General features: G+C 40.2%; 1 protein-coding gene across 2 annotated transcripts; it reads right to left on the bottom strand.

Moving 5' to 3' along the window:
* Positions 1-1,381: 1,381 nt before the first annotated feature.
* Positions 1,382-5,724, bottom strand: LOC308088834 (alpha-(1,3)-fucosyltransferase 7). 2 transcript variants are annotated; one of them, XM_080433421.1, is made up of 2 exons: positions 5,667-5,724; positions 1,382-3,971 (listed from the first exon to the last, which is right to left on the bottom strand). In XM_080433421.1, the coding sequence occupies exon 2, from the start codon at positions 3,915-3,917 to the stop codon at positions 2,874-2,876; it is 1,044 nt and encodes a 347-aa protein (XP_080289547.1). In that variant the 5' UTR covers positions 3,918-3,971; positions 5,667-5,724; the 3' UTR covers positions 1,382-2,873. The 2 variants fall into 2 exon arrangements, with proteins under 2 accessions (XP_080289547.1, XP_080289548.1); XM_080433422.1 differs by lacking the exon at positions 5,667-5,724 and adding an exon at positions 5,222-5,264.
* Between the last annotated feature and the right edge of the window lie 6,205 nt (positions 5,725-11,929).

The following is an 11,929-nucleotide window of genomic DNA, read 5'->3' as shown; positions in this document are numbered from 1 at the left end:
CAATGTTCATTTATCCTTGTTATTCAGAGTGTACATGTATTTCTACACTCTTGGAGTTAAATTAGCACTGAGGATTTTACCGTTTACTACTGAATGATGATACAATAAAATAAAAATCTCCAAAGCTTATTCTAAAATGTATTCTAAATTCTAAAAATGTAGGTCTGGAAAACCCATGGGGATTTGGAAATGCGTTCAGAAATGTGTAGGAAGCATTTATTTAGAAGTGGCCTACAACTGTTGTCTCTCAGGAAAGCTGCTGCGTTGTAGCTCCTCTATCAAACCTATTCCTACTGCTTTCAACTTCTGAGCTCTCCCACACTACTGTATATGACCTGTAGAGATAGATAATTACTTCAAAAGAAACAATATCTTTATATATCTACAGTAGACACTCGGGAGTATTGCCATGTCAGGTGATCTTAAACTGTGTTTTAAAAGACTTCTGTTGAGCTTGTTGAACAATATGGAAAGGAACGATGACCATTTAAGTGAGTGTAATCCACTCACTTAAAATTGGTAGATTTATTATTGAGTGGATGGGAAATTGTTTAAAATTTTCACATTTTCATTCTCGTTTTAATTTATCCAGTGTTTTATTCAATGCTTTGTTATGTTTTCCAATGTTGATGATAAAAAAAGAAACGTTAGGATTGAACTGCTTGTCTTTGTTGTTTTGACCATTCCTTCTCCTTATGAATGTGTCTTGTGATTGATCTCTTGTTGACTGTTTTCAGACTGATTTATTGAACACAAGTTATATTCACTGGAGATGAGTACTCTTCTTTTTACCACCAACATTATTGTTCAGCATGCATTGGGATGGAGAAGAAAATTAAATAAATAAACATTTCTATAATTGGGAGTGAGGTGTGATCTGCTTTGTGATCTGTGGGAGGCAAGGAATATGTTTGGATTTTTTAACTTTTTTGGGGGAGGGGGGGTCCAACCCACTATATTAAAGGTATATGAATTTGAACTTAATTGCTGCTATAAGATGTTTACAATTGAAGAGTGCAATTACAGTGGTTGAAAACGAACACTACGAAGTTGCCCATAGCTTTCAAACTATTTACAAGGAATCAAGTACAATTTGGCAGGCCTGATTTGGAGAGGTGTACTTTTTGTTCTTGATTATGAAAAATGTGTACGTCATTTTGAGCGAGAGGCTCTGAAATTTGTAACAGATTTGGATTATTTTCTGGATTTTCTGAAGACTTCAGGATTTGAAAGATATAGCTGTAATAACAATAGATGACCAGTAGGTGCTACCATTGTTTTAGCTGTGTTTTTGTGGTTTTGCAGAGTAGTCATGATTATACAGGCCATTTGGCTTGGTTTAGTTTGGTTTATTTAGGGTCCCCATTAGCTGTTACAAATGGTAACAGCTACTCTTCCTCGGGTCCACACCGAACAATATACGAACGTATACACAAAGCAAAATACTTGAATGTAAATGTAACCGAGAAAACATAATACAAAAATAAAATACAATGAAGCAAAAAAACACGGTTAATGAGTGAACAAAATAAAAATACATGGTTAAGGGTAACGGGGGAAAAAATGCTGAAATAAAGCAATTATGCACTGGTATTGACTGCATGAGTGAGCATCATATTTAGTAACACCTCTGTATAAGCACTTCATTTTCACCAATACACCAAGGTTGGAGAGACAGCATACTTGATTTGATACGATATATTAAAAATAATATTATTAAAAAAATATATACTCACTGTACTCCTGTTTGTTCTAGACTTGGGCACTGTGAATCAGTATGCAATACCCTGGACGGAACTGGTACAGTGGGCACCTTTTTATTAAAATAATATATATTATGTATATATTTATTTGATAAATGTGGGCCAAATACATATAAACATTTTGTAATGATATTTCTACAATTTCTACAAATTGCTACAAAACTTGTTTGTAGCCAGTCATTTTCGGGCATTAACAAGAAGTTGAAGTTGAAAATTTAGGTCTGAAAAAATGGCCAATTGAGGTTCCCACAATGTTTCTCTGCACTCACGTGTGCGCACACACACAGTAATACATTGAAGATGACTGGGCATTATTTCAAATCAATATCCCAAATATTTCAAACATTTGCCTCGGTTACTAATAATGGGCGATTATTAATTATTAAAAATTAAAATAAATAGTGAAAACAGCCGATCTACAAGCTCACAATGCATCGCAATTATTGTGAGCATGAGCATAAGCTTGTATTTTCTCTATTTTTGTACACTACCATTGTACAATGAAGTATAATACAGTGGTAAGTGGTTAATCACACTAATCGATTTAGTTGATATAAAAAATATATTAGAATGTATTTTAGAACATAAGAAAGAAAGAAGAAATAAAAACATTTATATAAACAACTAGCAGTTACATATATTTGACCATTTATTTTTAAAGATATCTTTTGGGATTTTCTGCCTTTAATGGATAGTACAGTGGAAGGGTGACACGCAGCAAAGGTCGTCAGGCCTCGGGAATCAAACCCGCGACTCCTCAGGCTGCGTTAGGTCCTATATGTGGTATACATCTTACCACTAGGCCATCGGCACCCCTACCTCGAAACTTTTGACTCAAACTCTAACCATCTCTTCAGGGCAGAATTCCCACCACATTTCCTTCCATCGAGTTATTTTGTTCATAGTCACAGGACTCAGTAATTACAATATCCTGCCACACATGCATGTGAGCAGGGTATTAGACAGGAGTGATTACAATACCTTGCCACACATGCATTGTGGGCAGGGTTGCTATCTCAGATTTATATATCAAATTCAGCTTTGCAAATAGTCATACAGTCAATATGTTCCAGTGGTCCTCACAATACATACCAAAAGACCAATTGTATCCTAGCTATTAGCCCAGTTGTCCAGGTCATAGTACACCTTGTGAGTTGGTAATCTATTGTAGTTTACACAGATTTGGCACAGTCTTTCTCTCCAGTCGGTATAAGTCTTGATGCTGTGAGTACGGTGCCAGTTGAAATACACCTCATAGGCCTTCCTATCCGAAGAGAGATTCTTGATATAAGCAGCCAGCTCTGCGATGCTGTTAAAATCGTTCACATGGATGAAGGATCCGGGAGGTGCCAGGGCCTCATAGGTAGACCTCTTGGGGCCAAGAACCACTGGCACCACTCCAGCTTGGAAGGCGTTTCTCCATAACTTCTCGCTGATATAGTCTGTGGTTAAAGAGTTCTCAAATGCCAGGTAGAAAGGACACTGTGCAATTGTAGGCAGCAGGTTTTTGTCTGACAGGGGTCTCTTGTTCCAGCGTCCATACACCTCTATGGGGATGTGTTTCTTTAGACTTTGATAAACACCAGTCCGCACCTGTTTGGATTTGTACATGCTGACCACCCAGCTCACAAGGCAAGACCGATGACTTTGAGGGGCCACAGTGGGGGTGTAGCCACTTCTTGGAATAGTTTTTCCGTAAGGTATGAATATGTCGGCATCGCGGCGGTAGCTCATGGTCCAGTTGAAGAGGCCATTGTAAGGGGTGAGGTTTCCATTATTGATGGGTGGTTCCAATGACAGCCACACCCAATGCTGGGAGGCTGTGCGATGGGAGTGGAGAGGCAGGGAGGAACGCCTTGTTCTCAGCTCAAAATGGTGGAAGACCACCACATCAGCTGTGGAGATCACGGAGGAGTTGTCACTCAGGAAACAGTTGCTGATGTTATACATCTCCCTACATGTGTCTCCTCTGAGGCTGTAGGAGCGCCCAAATGGCCAGTGCCACAGAAGAATAGTGAGGTTCTTTTGAAGGGCATCTGGAGGACGATGCCTCATGTGAAGGTTTTGGTCCTGCAAGTTGCGGTGGAGCAGATATGAGGAGAAAATGATGATCATGAAGAGGATGCGTAAGGATGTAGTTGTAGAGGTAGGCATTGGTGCTCACGTATTCCAGTCCAGAAGCACACTGCACATAGCAATATGCAACTCCTGGCAAGAAAGATGCTTAGATTAGAGGTGTCGGATACCCTTTCACATTTTTATCACCACAGAAAATATGAGGGCATTCACTGGGGAAAGTCTCCATCTAAAGTAATTTGATGTAGTATTCCTGTAGTCTCAAATATATTTTGAGAATATCTCAAAAATATTTTTCTTTAACATTTGAAAAACCATGCCATCAGGTGGTGGTAAAATATCTCCAAATATTGATTTTCTTGAAGCAGTGATTTGTAATCAACTACTGATATTACCTTGCCCCATGGCCACTTTCGTATTTCCATAAACAAAAAAGGAACGTACACTGGTAATTACAAGCCAACATTTCAAACGGACATTTCTACTTCACTGTCAGGTCGAAATGTTGGCTTGTGGTAAATAAATAACCACAATGTTTTTGCATTAAGGCTACAAGTGTGTGACTGCTTTGCCTCCACCACATAAACAAAAAAGGAAACAAAATGTTCAATTTAAGACCTGCATCTATATCTCCTTGGCTACACCCTGTCAGAATGATACCTCGTAACTACTGTTATGTATATAGTTTCTAGCTGAGGAACAAATGCCACTTCCTTTTAGGGTCTGAATTTGCATAATCCATATTTCACAATTGTTAATTTATTTTATTTTATTAAAGGGATAGATTGGGTGTGCTGTCTCTTATCTATCTCTTGTGTTCAAAAAGTAGGATGCCTAAGCTTAGTTTAAGCTTAAGTTGGCACCAGGCACAGCACTATTTTATAAGTATGTCTTTTTAAAGTGCACTGCTTGTTGTTTTTATTTATTCTGTAGAGAGAATGTTGTTGTTCTCAAACAAAATTAATAAATATCATATACATTAACCTGGCATATTTTCAGATGGGGGCCCGTGGTCAAATAAATATTAATTTAGGGGTCCTTGACATGAAAATGTTTGAGAACCACTGCTGTAGAGCACTAGTTGCCATGGTCTATGAAAGGTGCTGTATAAATAAAGTTGCCTTGCCTTGCCTTACTGTGGTGTGGCAGTTAAAGAGGTGTGTAAAAGAAAGAAAGAAAGATATTAAAAGGAAATCTGAGCATGATGCTATATTTTACATTTTCATGCACCTTATATGCATAACAGTCTGACTACAAGTAGTACTATATCTACTATTTGTAATACTGTATTTTTTTTTACATCTGTTACTCAAAACGATGCTCTCACAAGTTCAATTAAACAGTAAATTGGTTGTATTTTGGTATATCATTTCACACCTTACCTTGGTGGGATAGTATTATGCCTGATGCTCCTACAGTGTGAAGTGAAGGTCCTTTGTGACAACAGCAGGGGTTTGCGGTCCTGTTCAAGGTCTAATGGCCCCACCCCACATTTAATTCTTATTTCTAACCACACTTGCATACCCGCATGTACCAAGCACTGTTACCAGCACATGTACTGTATTTCTTTGTTTTTGTCAAGATTATATTGCTGTACATTGTTTTGGTATTGATATTTCTCTTTTCTGGTCTATTAATGAAAATATGACTTTATTCCACTTATATAAAGACGTGCAGGGTTTCTTTGTTTTGTACTTTTCACTATTTTTGTACTATAATACCCTGTTGGTATCTTGTTAATTGTGTGTATTTTGTGTTCGATTGTACAGCACTTTGTAACACTGTTTCGAAAGGTGCTTTATAAATAAAATGTACTTACTTACTTACTTTGGGCACAGAAGAGTTGGTTTGTAGGTTTTAAACCACAAGTTAGCCTTCCTTCCTGTTTTTGCTGCCTGGCATAACCACATCATAACGGTTTTGTAGCTCTATAGCTGCCACCCAATACTGATGTCATGAGTGAACTGCTGATTTCAAACCTCTGCTGTTTGGTTCAATGCCAATAAAAGCTGAGATAATTAGAAGCTACAATATAGATCCATGCCTTAATGTCAACAGATACTTACATTAGTAAGTAACCCATGTAGATAGCCTACAATAATCTGGATTTCCCACAGAAATGAGGGGCAACCTCTGAAAGTATTACATCATGAGCTCTCTGACACAGTGACTGGTTTCCTAGCAACACTGGTAGGAAACACTGGTGGCAAATTGTTCCCCAAAAGACAGTCAATGTTTTTCCGAATCAGAAACCATGGTTGCATACAAAGCGGGACTTGTTTCTGGGGATTAGCTGGAATAAAAAAGCATTCAAAAACAAAAGATTGAACTTCAGGAAAGCAGCCAGTCCGGATGAGATCTCAGGGCGGGTCATAAAGACCTGTGCTGACTTCCTGGCACCTGAGTTCACAATCATATTCAACCTCTCACTTGCTCAGTCCGTGGTCCCCTCCTGCTTCAAGGGGTCCAGCATTGTCTCTGTACCCAAGGACGACTCCCCTGCTGACCTGTATGATTACCGTCAAGTGTTTCGAGAGGCTCGGCCAAAAGCAGCTCCAACACCATTGTTAAGTTTTCAGATGACTCAGTGGTGGAGGGCCTGATATCGAATGACGAGGAGATTGCCTACCTGCAGGAGGTGGAAAATCTGTCACAGTGGTGCCAAGAAAACTACCTCTCCCTGAGCATAGGGAAAACTAAGGAAATGATTGTGAACTTATGCAGGAAACGGCAGAGGTCCTATAGGTGCCACTCCCGATCGATGGGACACCAGTGGAGGGAGTGAGCAGCTTCAAGTACCTTGGTGTGCACATCACTGAGGACCTGACCTGAAGATGCACATAGTCTGTAGCAAAGAAGGCGAGGCAGCACCAACATCATCTCAGACAGCTAAGGAAATTCAAGGGGTCATCTTGAAGTCCTTCTACTCTGCTACAAACAGTGACAGATTTTAATGGCAGGGAGCATCCCTATTTCTTATGGAAATAGCCACTCTCTGGATCTGCGAGTTCTTATGAAGGTGGTGCGTTCGGCTCAGTGTACCATAGGGCAGTATTTCTCAAACTTTTTCACATCAAGAACCCCCAAATTATTATGTATTTGGCCGCTGAGTCCCACCTGAAAATATTTTGTTCCAGGGACCTCCATACAAGATTTGCGTTGTTAAAATGTTTAAAAAATATACAAAATGTTTTTTTTTTTAATCAAGATTCTTTGAAAATAGCAGATCTACAAGCTTGTAGTTTAAAGAAGGATTAAAGTGGTTAAACTGATTTAGAAGCTATACAGTATTAACTCATTTTGCTGGGGACCCCCTGGATCCCCCTCAAGGACCCCTGGAGGTCCCCGGACCCCACTTTGAGAACTAAGGCCATAGAGAGCCCCCTGACGCTATTGTTGGATTTATACGACGGCAGGCGGCCAAGGAGGGCTAAAAGAATCATGGAAGACAAGCAACACCCCGAAAACAGTCTGTTTGAGATTATGCAGACTGGCAACCACTTGAGTTGTAGCCTAGGCTCTAATACATGTAGGGCTCTAGTTTATGCAGTCATGTCCCATCAATATCACTAACTTCTTCCCCAGAGTTTTGATGTTTTCTCATCTCACAGGATCCATAGATCATGATTACAGACCAGATAAAAAAAGTGTCCACTTATTTGTTGTAGCACCAAAATGTACGTTCTAACTTCTGACCACTACTGGTCTTCATCAGACTAAAGTGACAATGCACAGCACCATCACCTGGTGCAACGAAATTCGAAGTGAAACATCACACCCACCGCACCCGCACATGCAGTAGGAAGTGAATGTGAAATCTGTCAAGTAAGCCTATTTCTAGTACTTGCATCTCTGTTCTAAATAAGCGAGTGTCATTTTGTCCTAACACCCTAACGCCCTGACACCCACTGCAAAGACTGCAACACATTTGCTGATTTGCTAAATTGTCTGCGGAAGTTTTTTTTTCTTGTATTTAATACCACAAGTATAGCTATGTCTCTAACATGGCCCTCTACACAGGAAGGGATCAAAGCAGGCTGTTCTTCCTTCTTTCTCTTTCGATACCTATCACATCCCGTGCCGTGGGGGTGTCTGTAGGGGGAAGGGTGTATGTGTGTGTGTGTGAGTGTGTGTGTGTGTGTGTGTGTGTGTGTGTGTGTGTGTGTGTGTGTGGAGGGGGGGGGGGGGGTGATTACACAATGGACTGTGGAAGGTATAGGCTATAGGGGGTTGTGGATAGGAGGATGAGGAGGAAGCCTCAACAGTACATTGCCCACACTGCCATATGTTCTGTTCTGTTCTGTTCTTGTATTAATTAATGACTCCAGCTTTACTCTGCACTTTTGCACACTACTGGGATGTACACAAACGTATGATGCCTGCTTGTATAAACTCACACCCTGTCTAGAAGGCTTAGGTTAACTGCTGTAAATAATTTACTGTTGATAAACGTTGCTCATTATATTTACTGCTGATTGACTACATAATAGGCTATTATCCATATACCCACTGTGCATGTGTAATAGCAAATATGACATTGTTAATAGGTATTATGTATTATTTCATACTGCTGTTTGTTATGCTGTCCTATGATAACTCTTTACTGCCCTGGCTGGTTGCCTTCTAGCCAGGGTGTGAGTTAACCCCTTGCCCTGAAGGCCTGATCAAGATGATTGTCAAAGAACTGTAAAAGATTAAATCAGACTCAATCAAGTCATCTACCCCATCTTACTCTACCAGAGATTGTTGGGCCATGTCACAGCTATTGTCTTCTTTGTCATGAGACCCCTCCCGAGTCCCAACTCCTGTCTCTGGGCTGTGAAAGACATGGTTTTAGATGGGCTGAGAGAGTGAACAAGCAAGATTGAGTCCTTGTGAGGAAAAGATGCTGTCTGCTTGCTCCATAATCTTTTAATAAACTCCTACGATGTGCCTTCTGCATGGACACTTGGACACTATTCTTTTTCCATAATACAGGCTGGTTAACACTGTACACATACTGTACATACTGTATCAGCCTCATAGCGACTGTCGCTCACATAGTACTAGTGATAGATTGTACAGGCTAACCCATTCAGTCAAAGTGACTTATTTTTACATTTTTGCTTTTATCTCCATTTCTACATGGGGCTCAATAAAGTTCTATCTGTCTAACATGGCCAACCCTCAAGTTACCCATGGCACCGGTAACAGTGGGCACCTGGTATTTCTGGGCACCTTTTTTTCTCAGAACACTGGGCACCTCTGGGCAAAGTAATCCGGAACACTGGGCTCCTTTCATCAATTCAATCTAATGGACAACATGTTGCCTCTCTGGGTTCTCCCGACAGAGAGAGGGAGAACCCTCTCTCGAAATATGAACTATTCTGTACATTAGACCAGGGTCTTCCAAGTTTTTCAGGCAAAGGACCCCTTAGCTGAGAGAGAGAGAGACGAAGGAGACCCCCACTACACTACATATAAGGAGTTACACTTTTTGATGTCTGTTGGAAGGGCATTCCACATTTTGGTGGCATAGCAGTAGAACGAATTTGACACAATGTGCGTGCCGAATCTGGGTTGAGTGAGATCAGTGAGTGGAGCTCCCTCTGGTGTTGTGCCTGTGTTTGTCTTACATGTTATTGAAGTAGCCTGACATAGGTATCCCTGTTTCCCTGCGTATCTTGAAGACCAGGCCCATTGCAAGTTGCTTACTTACTCTACCCTGAGCCATCCCACCCTAGCAAAATCAGAATCAGAATCGTCTTTATTGTTACATCACAGGTTTACAGGTGTAAAACAGTGGGTGAAATTCGTTGTTTTTCATTGTTTCCAGAAAAGAGAAAGAAGAGAGAGAGAGGGGGGGGGGGCAAGGGAAGCAGTGGTTACGTGAGTTCTAGGAGAGAGTAACCTGCCCAGTTTGTTTTGAGATGTCTGAAGCTTTGTTTTTAATGCCTTTGTGGTGCTAGAGTACCACGAGGTGCATGCATAGTCAAAATGACATTGGATGAGTGCTCCAGCTAGTGTCCTCACAGTGTGTTCCTACTGACCACCGGGGAGATCCTGAATAGAAATTTTGTTCTTTGGTTGACTTTTCTGATTACTTTTGTTGCCATTTTTTTCACTGGAAAGGTTGTCCTCTAAAATACAACCCAGGTAGGTAATTTCTTTGTATATTGACTGTTAAGTCATTAAAAAAAAAAAAAAAAAAAAACATTTTAGATGAGGTTGACAGTATTTACAATTTAGAAAGTTTGACTTATAATATCAGACTGATATTATAAGTCTTCAGAGTGATTCGGAAATATTGAGCATTTATTCCGCATCATGACAGAACCACTGATGTATAGGAGAATATAGGTTCACCATTTTAATTCATTTTAACTGCACATTGCCTGCTCCTTTGTAGAAGGTGAAAACATAAGAGTTATAATATAGGGTGAAAACATAGAGTTATAATATATAGGGTGAAAACAGAGTTATAATAAAGGGTGAAAACATAGAGTTATAATATATAGGGTGAAAACATAGAGTTATAATATATAGGGTGAAAACATAAAGTTATAATATATAGGGTGAAAACATAGAGTTATGGGGGCACGGTGGCGCAGTCGGTAGCGCTGTCGCCTCACAGCTAGAAGGTCCTGCCTCACAGCTAGAAGGTCCTGGGTTCAATTCCCGCCGGGGACGCTGTGGGCGCTGGGGGCGTGTTCTCTCCTCCGCGTCATCAGTGCCCATACCCTAGGTGGAGTTGATGAAAGGGCCTTTCTGTGTGGAGTTTGCATGTTCTCTCCGTGTCTCCTAGGGTAGTTAATACCCTCACAAAAACATGCAGTAATCCTGGTCACTATACTGCCTCCCCCTGGTCAGCCAGGGCGCCTGATGGAGGGGAAAGGAACTGGTTGGAATAACGTGTTCCTTCCACGCGCTACGTCTAACCAGGGAACCTCCCCCCTGTCGGGTGATAAGAAGCGGCCTGCTTGCTCCTCATGCATTGAAGGAGGCATGAGCTTCAGCTTGGGCTCTCCCTAGGCTGGCAGAGGGAGAGTAGCGCCCAGGATTACATAGGCAATTGGCACTGGGTGAAAAAATATGGGTTACAAAATCGTGGGATAAAAATTATAAGAAAAAAAAAAAAAAACATAGAGTTATAATATATAGGGTGAAAACATATATATAACTATGTTTTCACCCTATATATTATAACTCTATGTTTTCACCCTATATATTATAACTCTATATATTATAACTCTGTTTTCACCCTATATATTATAACTCTATGTTTTCACCCTATATATTATAACTCTGTTTTCACCCTATATATTATAACTCTGTTTTCACCCTATATATTATAACTCTGTTTTCACCCTATATATTATAGCTCTATGTTTTCACCCTATATATTATAACTCTGTTTTCACCCTATATATTATAGCTCTATGTTTTCACCCTATATATTATAACTCTGTTTTCACCCTATATAACTCTATGTTTTCACCCTATATATTAAAACTCTATGTTTTCACCCTATATATTATAACTCTATGTTTTCACCCTATATATTATAGCTCTATGTTTTCACCCTATATTTATAACTCTATGTTTTCACCCTATATATTATAACTCTGTTTTCACCCCATATATTATAACTCTACCTTTTCACCCTATATATTATAACTCTACCTCCTGGTACTCCAACACCTCAGTGTCACTGAAGACTAAGCTTCAAACCTCCCAAAACAAACTGATTCGGCTACTCCTCGGATTGGGGCCCATGACCCACCTTTCTCCCACCCATTTTGCCAGCCTAGGCTGGCTCAGGGTGGAAGACAGGGTTAAACAACTAAAAATGGGGCTGGCCTTCAAAATTGTAAATGCAAATTTGCCCGATATGCCCCCAATTCCCGCATATCTGAGTAAATACCTCCAAAAGGTTAGCGACACCCACAGTCACAATACCAGAGGGAGCGTTAACAACAATTTGGTACCACCCACCCATAAATCAAACATGGGCAAATTCTCCTTCTACAGCACTGCCACCCAGGATTGGAATAGTCTAACTCCATCCCTCAAAAAATGCAGTTCGCTGGGCTCATTTAAAAGAGCCTTAA

Source organism: Gymnoscopelus braueri (assembly GCF_963280865.1).
Source record: "Gymnoscopelus braueri genome assembly, chromosome: 7".
Lineage (NCBI taxonomy): Eukaryota > Metazoa > Chordata > Actinopteri > Myctophiformes > Myctophidae > Gymnoscopelus > Gymnoscopelus braueri.
This window is presented reverse-complemented; position numbering and strand designations above follow the sequence as displayed.

Bases quoted from the DNA above. Each gene is read 5' to 3' on its own strand.
- LOC308088834 (XM_080433421.1), bottom strand. From the start codon at position 3,917: ATGCCTACCTCTACAACTACATCCTTACGCATCCTCTTCATGATCATC.